The 16173-nt window shown below is 47.0% G+C and overlaps 3 protein-coding genes across 3 annotated transcripts; 2 read left to right on the forward strand and 1 right to left on the reverse strand.

The window, feature by feature from the left end:
* Positions 1-2990: 2990 nt before the first annotated feature.
* On the forward strand, positions 2991-3297 carry N7508_007290 (uncharacterized protein; the record flags this gene model as incomplete). The annotated part of the gene is made up of 2 exons (XM_058465354.1): positions 2991-3107; positions 3169-3297. The coding sequence occupies 2 exons, from the start codon at positions 2991-2993 to the stop codon at positions 3295-3297; spliced, it is 246 nt and encodes an 81-aa protein (XP_058317756.1).
* Positions 3298-3786: 489 nt separating this feature from the next.
* On the reverse strand, positions 3787-4587 carry N7508_007291 (uncharacterized protein; the record flags this gene model as incomplete). The annotated part of the gene is made up of 2 exons (XM_058465355.1): positions 3787-4373; positions 4422-4587. 2 exons carry the CDS (start codon positions 4585-4587, stop codon positions 3787-3789), a joined length of 753 nt encoding a protein of 250 aa, XP_058317757.1.
* A 2727-nt stretch (positions 4588-7314) lies between these two features.
* Positions 7315-9020, forward strand: N7508_007292 (uncharacterized protein; the record flags this gene model as incomplete). The annotated part of the gene is made up of 3 exons (XM_058465356.1): positions 7315-8575; positions 8659-8762; positions 8826-9020. The coding sequence occupies 3 exons, from the start codon at positions 7315-7317 to the stop codon at positions 9018-9020; spliced, it is 1560 nt and encodes a 519-aa protein (XP_058317758.1).
* Positions 9021-16173: the final 7153 nt, after the last annotated feature.

The following is a 16173-nucleotide window of genomic DNA, read 5'->3' on the forward strand; positions in this document are numbered from 1 at the left end:
CGGATGATTCAGCTGTTAGTGATCAGCAACCCGATGCGATCACCGCTGATACAAACAATAAAAATGATTGGACTCTTTTTTCCAATATCTCCGATGGTCTGGTGACCCCCAATTTGGAGGTATATCCTGATTCCATGTTTGACAACTTTGTGAATGTGGCACATGTATATGCGTAGGGCAGCATTTTAATTCAGTTTTATTTCGCAATTGCTGCGGCATCGACATTGCTTTGGTCACTGGGCTGGTAAAAAGATACTTTGCCTTTCGCTTGCGGCATTTTCACATGTTTGAACTACGCGACAATTAGCGACTGGGGTTTTTGTTTACTACTCGCAGAAAAGAGATTTCGCGTCTGGCAAATGATCCGCGTCAACAACCTGCAGCTCGTAGAGGGTTTTGAACCTTGAGAAAGACTGGTTGAAGGAACGGACGAACAATCCTGCAAGTGGAAATGGGACGTGATCTGTCTGGAACCCGTTCTAATCGACATTGAGGACACCCTTGAAACGCAACGCAAGCTGGAGGTAACAGAGCCAACGACCGGGTGACGAGACAGTTGAGGTGATTATGTACTGTACAGGGCGAGGGGTCTCTAGATTGCGCTCAAAGATGTCATAAAAGAAAACGTCGACAAGAAAAATGGATTCGGTGACTTCATGGTAGGGTTTCACCTAGGCACTCGTCATGCGGGGATATGTGTAGACCGCTGATGGAGTCCCAGTTTTTGATGGCACTGGCCTGCCATCCTGATACTCCCTACTCATGCATTAGGGTTCCACCAGTATCTACATTATTGGATTGTGATCCACACAACTTCAAAACAATACAACGAATATACATGCGATAAGGGGCTATAAGCGCTTCGCTCATCGTGGATAGTGAGCCAGGACATCCGAAACTCATTTGAACAAACTATCATTCTTGGAGATTAGACGCGCCGAAGTTCCACTTATCGGCATCGGAGCGCTAGGCCCGGCCAGTCACGCGACTGGGAGATAGTAGTTTGAAGAGACCGCTGAACTTTGCCAGGCCTCCTGATGACCTTCAAATGCATACTTGCTACCTGCGGAGCGCTTAAACAGTGATGGAAGGGGACTGGGTACTAGGAGAAGGCGGGCTTCGCTTCGGCACCTCCAGCGGAGGGCATAGTCGTGCAGACAATTAACAAGGTGGATATTGCTGAAAGCAGCGTGTCAAAGTTGACAAAGGCTTCGTCGCAAAAATGATTGGAATTATTTATAGGACAAGCGCGAGTTAGTTCTGGTAGTGAAAGGATAATGATTCAATAGCAGCTACTTTAGTACATACGATAGGACCGCACCCATTTAGAGGGGTTCTGTACAGATATAATATGATAGACTATCCATGTGTTGATTTTATACATATGAGGCCCCGACTGATCAGCCAATGAAGGCCGTGGACAAGAATTTCTTTGGCAATATACGCAATTGAGACAGACTAACGTGCTCCATTCATCTCATTCACCTTCCTCCAGCTGTCCTCGAGACGATTCGGGAACCGGTCATTTACGAAAACCTGCTCGATGAAGTCTTCAGATATATTGATACCAGCCAAGCCCCCGAAGACTCGCGGCAAAAGAATGTCGTCTTGATAGTATTCTAGTGGTATTTCGTATTTCTTTCTACTGCAAAATTCGATATCTGGACAGGTGTCGCTATACGAGAAGATCAGGCTGTCTCTTAATTTGCTAGCTGACTGAGATACTTGTACTAACTTTAGACTTAAATATTAATTTTGTAGCTCCCGCAAGATTTTATTCGATAAAGTCAAATAGGACCAAAGGGTACGATTAATAAGCAAAGCGCGAATTTGCGAGATACCACGTGAAAACCCTTGATCCTAAACCTGATATACGGAAACACCGAACTCCATTACCACAAAACGACGCACTCGTGGTTTGACTGTCGTACGAGACGAGACATATTATCACTTTTTCTGTTTTAAACTTAGTTTATTTATTACCATAAATAGATATTAATACAAGATTTACATACAAAAAAATGATACTGACTCGTACATCCACGATGTATTCTATCTTCGTAAGTACAGAAGATGCCCACGGTTTACCTATTTGGAATGAGTTTATTCCGCTTTGGATATATAAGCCGCGTTGAACAGTCATGCAGTTGTCTTGTTGGGCGGAAGCCCGCGGGCAGAAGAGGTATTTTTTGACTTTCGCTTGTCTTGTCACTTGCATGCTTCTGGTTGGTTTCAAACGTTCGAGGACAGTTGGGAGGATTGCTAGTAAAACAAGGCCTGTTAAAATATCTGAATTTCATTCTACTGGCTTAAATGATACGTTCAAATCGCATTCTGGTGGGTGACCGAAAAGAGACGTTAATATAGAAACGTTGACCGACTGGAGGGCCCAACGTTGACTCAACGACCACACCTCAAAGCACCAAAAGATGGACTGCGGTCAAGTTGGCGTAAAACAAGAGGCAGTTTCTTCGTAGACGAGGTCGCTAGGCAGCGCAAATAGGCCGGGAAAAGGTAGGCATGGTCGGAAAACGGAAAACACATACACAGTATGTTCCCTTCAACGACTGTGCAATACCGGAGCCTATTGTTGATCAACAGTAGCAAAATGAGGACGCTGGTAATGACATCGACCGTTGTTCACTGTCCCCACGGTCACCATAGTATCAACATAGCAGTTCTTCTTCGGGCTTCTTTTTTATTGGTCCCCCAGATTTCACGTCGAATGTTGAGCAGAAGGTACAAATATATTCAGTACAAGAATAGCCAAATCAACCAAAGAAATTAATCGATGGTCGCAAGTTCATACGTTGAAAGTAGAGGCTCAACGATGTCTTGAGGATGGGTTGGGTCATCTAGTTGCTTTGAAAGATGCGTACTTTCTAGTTAACAGCGTTGAACTAAATGTTTGACTCTAAACAGACTATAAGAGAGGCCAGTGCCAGATGGAAAGTATATCTTTTGACGGTAAAGGTTTTCAAGTGGAAACGATGGATGCCCCAGAACAACTAGCGGACCAAGATAGGGCAGACCGCCAGCCGATTGACGTGCCTATCCAAAGTGATAAGGCCTATCCAAAGGTTGTTTCCGATTATGGATCCCCAACGGTAAGATACGTGTGATGACTCGCTCTAAACTCTGGCTAATTACTCCATTCTCTCGAACCAGCAGGAAACAAGCTCAAAGAAAGTTTTGGCAATCGAGCAATTTCAACCCATATTGGAGACACTGGCAGATCTCGATCGCGATGACCCGAAACTTGCCTTTCAAGCGGCTCGATCTGTGGGACTATTTTGACGTCTATGGGCCTCGTGTGCGCTGAAACACCTCGAAGGCGAGACACCGGACCAAATTGAGAAAACTTCGGAGGAAGCTACCATCAAATTAAGTAACGAGCGAGACGGGCTCCAGCTTCGTTCCGATGGGAAGATATCTCGTCTGTATTCCTTTGAACAGGCTTTGGAATAGACCCGAAAACCACTGATCGGAGTTCTCAAAGACTGGAATCAATGCTCGAGAAGTGATCTGGTCCTGTTGATGGATATCAAAAGACGCGCGTGAGGAGTTGCCAGCGGATAAGTGACATGTCGTACGTGATAGTCAAGGGATATATCGATAATCGTCAGAAATCGTGAATTTCAAAAATGTCCTATTCAAACCTAGTTTCAACTTCGCGTATCTCGTGTATTTCAACGTAGAGTAGACTTTGAATACGCGTTGCCACTGAAAAGCCTCAGAGAAATCACCAAGCGCTTCGAGCACAGCCACGCTACATTAACCAATAATTTAACATGACTTTACGCAAAATGTCGGATCCAGAGATGGCATCATGGGTAGTGTTGCTAGCGAGGAGAAAGTCGAGTGACTGGAATACGGCAGAGGTTCCGTGCTCGGCCACAAAAACAATTGAAGACAGGGGGCTGTGGCTTCAAAAGCAGCAGGGGATATGATATCTAGCATCTGCTCACGCATCCAGTGCAAGTTTCCCATTGTGGTTTCAACCCTTGGCAGGAAGAATAGATGCTCTCCCACTGCCTTGCCGGTTGATTGATCAAGTCGTGTGAGTAGGGGCTCTACCCAGTACACCTCATCGAAAGGAAAGAATGCTGAAATGTAAAGGAAGAGATCATCAGCTAGAGTAGAGGTGGAGAGAGGATGTGGACCAGTCCACTTGAAGCCCGACTGGTCCTCGTGATTGCAGTGGAGGAAGCATTCGACCGAGAGCGGTCCTTGAGCCTTATGGGCCCCAGCCTCTGCTACATTTGGTAAATCCAGCCCAACATCTTCGTTATCTGCAGAAAGAGATAAAACCGGCGCCGATATAGGAGAAGACTCTCGGCGGATTCCGTGGATGTTGAGATCGAAGTCGCTATCTAGCCTGCTGTGAGCACAGAACGACCGTAAAATCAAGTTGTACGAACCATTCTGACCAAATTCCGACATCTCGTTCAACTGGCTGCCGGCACTGCTGTAGGGAGGTGACAACAGTGTTTGAACTGGTGGTGCAAGGCTAGCTGGAGGTTTAGATATACTGCCGGATGCCAATAGTTGTTTCCAATGCGGCAGATAGAAAAGCAAACCAGACATGAATTACTCAGAAATGGAAAGACTGGCAATGTACTAAATAGTGTGAAGTGCTTGTACTTCGTCACAGGAATCAACTAAATTTCACCGTCGGTCGTACGGCCGCCTCACCGAGTCTTCACGTTGAGGTTCTCCGTCTACCATCCCATAACACCAGCGCCTATTTATTGAAATACTGCAGGGGGATATTTTTCCCACCAAGCATCTATCAATTGACTTTTGAAGCTGTCGTTGAGTTTCCTTTGTCGTAGATCTTAGGCAAGTTTGGCGACAAAGCATTCCGATAGGGAAAAGCAAGTATCAAGAAGCTTAGATATTGTCATGGAAGCAGGATGCTCTACCGTATAACGAGCTTTACTGCAAGAAGACGAGTTGGGACGAAGGGAGACTATCGAAGTTAATTAATTTCGTTCGCTTGTTATCGGGAAGAATCTGACCTTGAATTTTGTCCAAACTTATGGTTGTTAAGGCTTAGATTCAGAATAGGGGTTACTAGGTGCTGGAAACCTAAGTGGGAGACCATCAAATGATAGCTGGCCTCGAGATTCTAGATCATATTAGGGGCTCGTCTCGTCGAGGGTAGCAACATAACGGGCTTCGTGTGTCGTATGATTGAGGTTGTCATGCCGTGAAAAGGCCCGGAGGCACCCAGGCACCCAACAGAGATGGGGCCTTTCTTTTGGGTGGCTATTTATATGGCGCTCGAGGTGGTCCTGACGCTTGAAACCCCTTCTGCAGCCAATGATTGTGTGCAATTGAGGGTCCTCAACATCCAGTTCATGCCGGAGCTCTTTGCAATAGACGTGACAGCCAAGCAGTGAAGGGTCGTCCATACAAACTATAGTATTATTGATTTCCTCGGTGTTCTCTTTTTGCGGGTCAAGCAACCGAGCAGAGGAGATACCAGGACCAGAGGGGATATAGCAGGATCCAGAAGCCGCGGCATGGTTTTCTGTACAACTCAAGGATTGAGGTGTAGCTGACTCAATTCGGCTCACCAGACATAGTCTCAGTGGTGGCACACAAAGTACTGAGGCCGTCTCAAGCGGGTGGTCTGCTTCATGGGAGTTGTGGTGGCTGTTAATACTTGGTCCCTTAGCAGCATCCGTGTATGATCATTAAAAAACCGGGTGGGGGGGGGGGGCTGTAGTATACTTGGATGACCCTATGCTCTACCCAGTATCACGTTGCAGCGCTTCAGCATCAATGCAATTATCCCCCTCATTTGCTCTGACCAGGTTCGGGCTAGCTTGGCAGGACGTGTGAGTCCATATGATGTAAAGGAGTGGCAGTTGGAGTCCGCGGCTTGACGATTGAGAGATGCGGATCAGCATGAAATTACAGTTAAGGCGGAGCTGGAAATAGCGGACGCGAAAACTTTTTATGTTCCAAATACATATTTTCCGGTTCAGGTAGCGTGTAGAACAACTGGCGCTGTCGCAAATATATTGACGACAGGAAGTTTTTGAGCCTTAGTTTCCGGAGTAAACGGGGGTCACCGGTCACCACGAGTGTGCAAAGAACGGTGATTGTGAATGAATTACTCGGCATTGGCTTTCTTGACATTCAATGATGCGAGTGGGAAAGATGCAAAAAGTGCTTCAATACCGGCTATGCTAATGATGCTACTGATGAAAATAGTGTCAACAGCATCTGAAAGACCTTCTTACAATAAGAATTCGTCCCAATATTCTCAACATCTCGAGCAGATATGAACGCGTTGAAGATCATATGTCGAACTGAGGGGTGGTATTTTACCACTAAGAACAGGGATATTCATCAAGTACCCATTCTGTCTCTGTCTCTGTATGGTAAATGGGGTACGCTCGGCATACCAGCGTCGTAACACGCTAGGAACGACTCCTGAGATCTGTGAACGCTTCAACAGCAAGATCCAGATAGAACAACATCAATGCATCTCAATGGGACACCTCAATACTAGCACATACCAGTATCTGTCAATCCGACAGATGCCACTGATGTTTGATTTGGGTTAGCGCAAGTGGCAGCCTAGTTTAGTTTATTTCCGGGTATTTCTCAAGTCTCGCCTTCCGGTTATGAGTTGAACCGGTCAGCCCTAAAACGGACAGCGTCTCCACTTTTACCCTTGAACATAGCGCCTTCATTGGGTTATGTGAAATAAGGCCGCGCAGATACATGGGGGATGTTCGTCACCCTAAATGGTCTTAGACATATTACCAGAATCGGCGAGTAACGGATTTCCAAAGCAGAAGAGTAGTACAGCATGCATGTTGACGAATTTCCTTATCTATGCTCCCTGATCTGCACCTTCCAACACGTGGGCTGGGCGGATGGTCTCCTTTGTTCGCTTTCCTCTTGTAAAAGCCCGAACTCCAGCATCCTTTCGGATGCACTGAGTGCCCAAGTGGATATAACTATTGGAATCACGGAATTCCGCCGCACCTCCGAACGCATCGATGCCGCGTCACTCTGGTCGTATATTTGGATCTCTTGGCACTTGGCAAACGTTGATCCCCTCTTAAACTTGCCTCATTCTGGGATTAGATCCCGGGGGCCTTGTTTAACCAATGCCCCGTGGCTGAAGTAGCGTGAAGATTCCGCGTCACTGTCTTGACAATGCCAATCACATTACCATCAATGACATTGATTTATCAGAGATACCGAGTCCGAATCCAGGATGTCCTTGCGATCAACTCAAACTTTTTATTGTCGTTCCTTTAACCTCTCCTTGAGTTACGCTTGGGAAACATGCGATTCTCCACTCTTTTGCTGCCCGTGGCAGCTACCCTTGTCTCGGCGCTTCCCAGCTCCAGCAAGTCGTCCACATCCGACAAGCCAACGGTGACCCTCGACTACACCACCCTTCAAGCGGTTGCTGGAAACGAGACTCTTGGATACTACAAATACCAGAACATTCGTTTTGCTGCCGTTCCCACCGGTGACCTTCGCTTCGCCAAGCCCCAATGGCCTTCGACTGAATCGGGCATCAACAACGGCACCACCTATGCCAATGCCGATGTCGACTGTTCCTCGAAGGAAGACTGTCTGTACATGGACGTGTGGGCGCCAGCCAATGCTAGCGGCAAGAAGCTGCCCGTCATGGTGTGGACCTACGGTGGTGGCTTCACTGGTGGCTCCAAGTCGGAGAACACCCCCGAGGGTCTCTTCGATCTGTCCAAGGAGTTCATCTTTGTCTCGTTCAACTACCGTCTCGGAATTACCGGTATTGCCAACTCGATTTCTCTCACTCACCAGGGTGCCACCGAGAATGTGGCCCTGTACGATGTTGAGCATGCGTACAAGTGGGTGAAGAAGTACATCAGCAAGTTCGGTGGTAACCCCGACGACGTCACTGCTTTCGGATTCTCTGCCGGTGCCAGTATGCCCTTGTTCATGATGACTCGTTACGGTGGTCACAACGAGCAGCTCTTCAACAAGGCTTACATTACTTCTCCTGGCTACGTCCCCGGAGCCGGCCATCACCAGGGCGACATGTTCTACCAGAACGTCTCCACTGCAGTTGGCTGCACTGGTGGTGACTTGTCTTGCATGCGTGCTGTCTCCTTCACCAACCTCACTGATGCTGCGACCGATGTCCACGACATCTACGGATACCAGTTCCAGCCCCGTGTGGACGGTGATTTCGTTGCTGATACCTACGAGTCGCAGCTCTACCAGGGCCGCTTCAACTTCGACGGTCCTCTGGTCATCACTCACGAGCAGCACGAGAATAACGGCTCGCCGACTGACGGCGTCAGCACCGTCGCCGAGGTGGAGGCTGAGCTCCGTGCCTTCTTCCCCGCCATTACCGACGATGTTGTCGATGAAATCATGGAGGCTTTCCCTGCATCTGACTACTCTAGCCCCGGCTACCGCTTCGCCGATATGAGACAGTCCTTTGATCTCACTGCCCACGACTACGCCCTGACCCGCGCCCTTGACAACAACACCTGGAACGCCATGGTTGCTCTCGAGCAGGCTACCCACGGTACTGACCAGAGCTACTACTGTAAGACATCCTGCTGAATCCCTGTTTTCTCGCTCCCGAGAAATTCCTGAATGACTGAGACTAATCATCTTTACATAAAACAGGGTACAGCACCTACTCCCTTTCCTCTTCCAGCTCCTCCAGCAGCGCCGACTCCGGCGCTGGTGTCGCTATCAGCGGTAGCTCCTCCGTCAGCTCCACCGTTGCTGTATGTGCCCCTTTTCTTTTTCTTGTGAGGAGAAACACCACTAATTTATGTTTCCACCTACAGCGCAAGATGCAGAAGTACCTCTTGTCATTTGTCCTGACCGGCAACCCCAACACCAAGTGGTCCAGCGACAAGCTCCACTGGCCCAAGTATGGCAGCGATGCCACTGAGCTGGTCTTCAACACCACCATGTACACTCAGACCGATGACTTAGCCAACGTCAAGAGCACCTACTGGAACAAGGCTCTGTGGTACTAGGCGCGAATTTGAAAGCTCGCAATATGATTCTCACAGATGCCTACAAGGTTGAATGGACATTCTTTCCAGAAACGGCGGTTGCTGACGACGAGTGCTCTACCCTGGTTTCTACTGCTGCGTAAACTACCATCAGCTATTGGTCTCGAACATCGTCGCCAAGGTGGTGAAGTAAGCGGGCCACGCACCCTCTGGCCCCTGGAAGCCTGACTATACCATTTTCGCTGCGGTTTTCTCGAAGCCCTGATCCGTAATTTTTCTCTCAAGGCGCTCTTTGGTGGATATTCGAAGGCGTGCGTAGGCTGGAAATGCAGCTACCAACGCCAAGACAGCGGAGGGCGATGATCGACGTCTGCAAGGAGACACGCCCCCCGACAAGCTAAGGCCTGTGCAGAGCATCTTGGAATTCCCGGAGTTACAAATCAAGGCATCATAATTCAAGTGCTACCGCAAATATCACCAGCTTTTTGTCGTCTGGATTTGATGCCAGTATCAGAAGGTTGCGGTGCTCGCGTTTGGAAAGCCTTCAAAATTATTCTTCGTTTCCAGCACCGGTCAATTTCATCATCCAAACTAACCCTGGGAACCTTGGGGATCTGAAACTACCAGCATCTTTTGCCAAGCTCTTACGGAGAATTGCTAAACAGAACGCCATCAATGGCCAATTAATCCCAGTGATCCCGTCTCATCATGTGTATATTCCGAGACGCCTTGGCAGATGCAGGTACGAGGAAGAATCATCACGGCTTTGAGATAGCCTCGGAAAATATTCAGCCCGCAGATGCCGACGTCTTCCTAGGCCAGCGCTCCGCCATGTGATGAAGGATGAAGACGCGTCAGCTAAAGCCAGAGCGTTAGCGTTTCTTGGCAATATCTGTGCGAGCGGAGACATTTGGGTTATTGGCGGGACTTGATATTCGCTGCCACAACCACATATTGGGGTGATCTGCCAATTTGCTAATGGCTTCCATTGTAAGGAATGCTGTCAGAATTCTATGTCGGAACGTGGTCGTTACAGTACGGACTAGTAAGGGCATAGCCAATTGAGTACTTGAGAGTGTGTTTTCTATATACTATAGAAAGTGCAGAATAAATAGGGGATGAGCTTAGTAAGGTCGTTGAGAGCCTTACGATCATCAGGCAGAGGGGGTGCTGAATATTCCTCGGGCGCACTAGTAACAGTGCGACCCTCTTTTGTTGACAGCTTCCAATATCCATCTATTCCAGAAACAGCAGCACTTTAACTGACCGGAGAAATCTTGAGAGAATCGTCTACCCTTTTAAGTCATCTTGTGGTAATTACTTGGCCCATTGTTTGGTTTATCTGATGTGTTCAAGGTGGGGTGGCTGCCTGTTAGGCAGACCCTCCCCTAGGCCGAAGGGAGATGAGCTGCTGCAACTACAAATAGCAGGATCTCTCTATTATATACCATTGATCTCACTTGTACCTTAGTCCATTCAACTAAAGCCAGGGGTCAGGGAAATGAAATCATTCATCCATCCATCCACCCGTATCATAGTAGTCAAAGCATATGGTCAAGTTCTCACATTTTCCGGCGGTTGGACTTCTCAATTATCTGGCAAGGGCGAGGGAGCATGCTCACGTGACTGTTCGTCCTGGCTTTCCGTGTGTTTGTCACGTTTGCGCTCATTCGTTGCGCTGGTTTGCATCTCCCTGCGTTCCACAAGACTAGCCAGTAAACCGGCGTGATCTTTTCAGCGGCCGGCCTAACAGCACCCCGCATACAACATATATACAGAGCGAGCTACATCGGGCAAATGGGTTCATCATCGTCTGCATTTCGACGGAGTTTAACTATTACCCCACTTTGATCTATCTGATTTCCGCACTTGTCGCAACTTCCTGAAGCGGCCACCCTTGTTCACGGAATGTTGACTTGATCATTTAAATATGCCTTATTTGAGCCTGAGTCGTTTTAATTCTCGACAAACCTAAGCCCGCTATTGTTGTCCATCATCATGCACCAGATTTGTTACTGTGAGCCTAACGATCAAACTATCTTCGTGTGAGTATGGGCGCCGGCCTTGAATATCCCACTTAACCTTTGTTGTCGACACTAACTACGTTCAATCCGTCCGCTTGATGTAGGCCCGAGCAAGGTTCAAGACCAAGAACTTCTTCCGAATTAATTCGTTCCGTCGCAAAGGTCCGAACGACACACAGAGACCATGTACAAATCCTGCGGCCTAAAAATGCAGCCTACAAATATAAAATCGGTCACAGGGCGTTGCTAAAATTCACTCATCCGATCCATCTCGGCATACTGCTTGATTCTTCGATGCGGCAATCTTGGTTTGAAATTTCAGCCTGCCTTTTCGGAAATTTTTATCTGCTTCGACCTTCACACCACGCAGGCGATCCGAAAAAGTTTTCGCCGAACACGGATGAAGATGTCATTTGTCACCGTCGCGATGTTTTTCATGTTGCGGGTAGTGTCAGGCTGCCGTTGGGAAAATGTCACATTAGGACTGGTGAGGGCGATCGGATTCCGATAATTGCGAATAAAGTCAACTTGTCTGCAATTGAGGATGAAGTGGGCGAGCCGGTCAAATCAATACTTTCGCTCCATCAGATACAACTTCCAGGCCTGCCACCCCATCTGACCGTGGTGAGTGATCCACAAATTTGGAACAAAAGCAACGGCATGGTGGAGTACCACTTCGTTTGGAAGCAACTAGGTTTTTCTCGAGCAAATACACAGAACAACATGCAAAGAAAATTTCAGAAAACATTCAGGGTCCGAGTTCAGGTGGTTGCGACTTTATCCACTGGAGCTGAAGTCCCGGTTTCGGAAATTTTGTCTTCTCCAATCATTGTTTGTGGAGGAAATCCAATTACAGAGAGCCAAAACATTGCGAGATGAAGGTATTACTTGGAGCAATTTCACGAAAGAAATCGAGGACTCAGTTTACTGTTGGCAAATTGGGCCATAACGTCTAGCAATAGCTTATTGCGGAAACATGTGGTATTTGATGAACAATTACCCCGCCAGCGCCTTTAGTAAGAATTGCCTGCTTTGTTGTTTCTGCTCCCTGTTGTGGAGGGGAAAAGAACTGCCACGGTCTGCAAAAGCATTGAACCCGATTCGTTTCATTTACCTAATGAGAAGCTTCGTATGGTTTACTGAGCTGCTGGTCTCGCTCGTTTTTCTTGGCTTGGCAGACTATCATGGGGTGATGATTGTGATAATTCTGTAATTACTTGTTTCAAAGCTTTACCTGTCATTCAGTTCTGTATACAATTGAGTGATTTAAAGCGATCAACAGATGAAGTCGAGCATCAAGAGATAGCTATTTGACGGCATTTTGAAAGCACTCAAATCAGGCTTCCAAGATCACGGGTGATACTGTGTATCCAGTGTTCGTGGGGCAGCGCGCCGTTTCAATATGTCCCTGGTGGGTCAGTCGTTTCCCGCTGATTGAGCCTGCCGACGTCCATGGTCTTCAGCGCTTCTGCTAGGGGGAAACTGGCGTATGATCCCACATTGTTTGTACTGTTCCAGACTCCTGATAGAGCACTCCAAATGGGATGGTCCCGAGGTAGAGAGTGTAGTCTCGCGATGGTGCGCTGCGCTCGGTGGCGAAGGCGGAGATGCGTGGGAAGTATGAGCGCTTCCGCTTTCAGCACTGTTGTTTCTACTGCTCGGAAAGGCGACAGTATCCGACTCAACACGGTTCCTTGAACCGTATAATGGCGCAAGTGAGGTTTGTCTTGAAGCGGGTCATGCCAGACCGTCGACGCATAATCCACGATGGGCGTGACGCATGTTTGGTAAAGCTGGCCCATTTGCTCTGAGCGCAAGTGACGTAAGCCACCCAAGGCGACGTCGCCTTGGTGGCGCGTTTGGTGGCTTGCTGGGCCTTTTCCTTCCAACGTAATCCCTGGTCAAACACTACTTCCGGATTTAACAGTTAGTGACGGCTTGTCGTCGGTTCCATCGAAGGTAATATTTCCTCCTGAGTGCTCTCTCCTTTTTTCTGGTCAGGTGGAAGAGCTTGTCATAAAGCAGGTAGTGGCCCAACCGACCCCAAGGCTAGTCACTTAATATTAATTGAGATAAGGATTAGACGCATCCGAATTACGGCCTGGCAGTATTCAAAGTCTATTTGTTCTGTAATATCAGTTAAATTAATTGCAACAAGGTGATATAAGTTTCGATTGAGGGGAAGACTGCACAAAGTAAAGGATGGCGGCAGTTATATGAAGCGTGTCAATATCCCTAGGCACCATGAAGTTATGTTCTATGTGCTATTCACACACACGGGCTGTCCTCACAAAGAACAACGCAGCCGATAGTAAGCGCCGCCAGATATCTCTTTAAATGCTACTTCCATAGTAGCAATCCGCATACTTTTATCTTGATGGAGAAATATAAGGTTGAAGCGCTATTCCTATTTCTTGGGAGTAAAGCAGCACCTGGAGTCATCCCAAATGTTCCCAGGGTCTAATGTCCTGTAACCCGGGGCGTTTAAATTATATCCATCTCCAAAATGGGTGGTTGGTTTGTACAAAACATTTCAAATAAAAACCAATTTTCTCCCTCAAGCGGATATCAACAGGTTTTGCCTTTGTGTTTTGCGAAACCTCGCTTTTCTGTACTTTTCTGTACTTTTCTGTATTCGATGAAGCTATGTTATGTGCCCCGGTGATTCAGGTCAGGGTTTTTAGTGGTATTTTCTGATTGGAACAATAACAAAAACTACTGGGATGAACAAAAACATAATTTGCAATTAATCATGTTTTCTTTTTTTCTTAGAAATCGAAATACCGTTTTTGAATTGCAAAGTGGGGGCTTTCATAGCTATCCCCTTTCCCTGTCAGGCACAAGAAAGTCCTTTCGTAGGAATTTAATTGCATCGACTGCTTGAACCACCTAATATATAGGTCAGCATAAGTCTTTGCCCGTGTTACATAGAGGCTAGGAGAGTCACATACGGCATCCTCGAGGCTTATCCTGGTCCTTGGCCCAGCATCTGGGGGTCTCGAACCAAACACTGGAATCACCGTTTCTATGGTCTTCATCAGTATCCCTGTAGTTATTGATTCTAGAATAACTCACTGGTACCGGCAGGAGTGTGTGTGTGTGTGTGAGTGTGTGTGTGTGTGTGTGAGTCTATGCTATGCCAAGGGTCATTGGTGTTCATTGTCCAGGACAATCACGATGAGCGAATCCATAGGTTTGATTCCTCATTCATTTGCCGTCTTCCCGAGATTATATTTGAAAAGGCAAGGACGCTGCACTGTGCTGTTTTCCCGAATTGTGCAGTGGGAGTATTGATACTTATTGGGTTCAGTCGTTGTAGGTGAAAATCTAAATTAGGATTACTGTAGTTGACGTTTCTCAAAACACGAAACTCCGATTGAGAAATTATTATAGTACAGAGGTGTAGTTTGCGAATTAGGACAGACGGATGAATAATCGAAAGTGAGGTAGTTGATTGTTTCTAAACGGATGGAGATTTAACTATTTATCCATTTGGAGTGGCACCACTTACTTATCATTGGTATGTCTTCAGGCAGCAATATTAGTGTAAACTCTTAGAGTTTCTGGGAATGTGAGTAGATATTGTCAGAGATATACATGAAGCATGGAGAAATGATCTGCGCGGGACCCACATGGTGTATATGGGTTCCCCTGAACGCGAGGAAGCTACCTTTCTTTTGCTTCCTCGCGCTACGTCTTGTATCTAGAGTCGACTATAGCTTTCCTTTATATTGATTATTCATCTACGAAACGCAATCCCCATCTACGTATACGTGAAACCCTCACAGATATGAGCGATTGAGAAATTGGCGCAACCAACATAGCTTTCGCGAGCCTCGAAATACTTATGGATTTGGTGGGCTTTTGGGAAGTTGTGCGGCCGACTCCTAGGAGCGCAAAATTTGGAGCCTCACAAAAGAGATGACGTTGCCATTATTTGTTTATAGAAGCCAGCTAGGGAGACGTAGGAAGGGCCGCGGGCATCATCAGGATAAGTAAATAACAGAAATGCCATAATACAAAAAACAATAAAGGGTTTTAACAAAAGAAAATAATTGGAAAGAAAATGAAGATAAAAAGAGAATCACAGAGCAACACTTGGATAGTTGTACGGGCGATCGCGGTGACATCACAAGCGTGGTGAATACTTTTTCAGAGATCCCAGGATTCGCAGGGCTAACAATCTTGCATGTTCCACACAATGCCACTTGTTGACTTAAGGCTTATAAATCTGGAGCTTAGTAGACGGATGTTTCTCGCGTCGCGCAACAGGTGATCCTCCACTATTCCTTTTCCCTGTGACACGCGTTCAAGTACCCATTATGAGGTTTTTCTTAGCATTCCGGAACAATATACGTTTCATCGTAATGTGAAAGACTTCCGTGGAGTCCCGAAATTCTCATTTGACCTTTGGTCACTCTTACTTTGGGGGGAAGACGGGAACATGAGATCTGGAAACAGTATCCTTGCAGAAAAATTGTTCGATTCGTAGATTCGTTCCTTCAAGGCATGAGTTTCAGCTCTAAGAGCCCATTTGTATACTGTACACATCATCGCTAAATAACAAAACGCCCCCTCAGCTTCCTACGTGTACAGGCTGTCCTCAATAAAGTTGTCGAAAATCGAATCTGCCGACCATTATTATCGTATAACACGTCGTTCATACCTTTAGGCAAGATCGTCAAACCATTCTGATCATATGCGCCCGGGTCGATCATATTGATATTCAAGTTTCCCTCGTCTGCGACCGACTCATTCGACCACGTTTTCGTTGAACCTGTCGGCGATGGGCTCATCTCCGTAGCGACCAAATTGGAAGAAAATTGGTTATGTGAGATGGTTTGGGTCATTCTTCGTAGTTGAGTGTTGATTGGTGGTCTTCGCATTCGGCGTGTTGGAAGATGATGTTTTTCAAGTCCCAGACTTCTTCTCGTGGACAGTTCAGTTGTGTCAGGAGGTCTTCTTTTTATACGGTTTTCTCGTTGAGTCGGCGCTCGATTTGCTTTTTCTCTCTCTTTTTTCTTTCGCGGCATTTGTTGGCGGCGATGCGGTTGCGCTCGAGGTGCTTTGCCCGCTCAGGACTGACTGGGTGTGGCGGTAATACGGATTTCATGGTCACGCTACCTTACGGTGGTCAAGGTAGGAAATAA

This window comes from Penicillium antarcticum, assembly GCF_028974205.1.
Source record: "Penicillium antarcticum strain IBT 31339 chromosome Unknown utg000007l_segment0_segment0, whole genome shotgun sequence".
In the NCBI taxonomy this organism is placed as follows: Eukaryota; Fungi; Ascomycota; class Eurotiomycetes; order Eurotiales; family Aspergillaceae; genus Penicillium; species Penicillium antarcticum.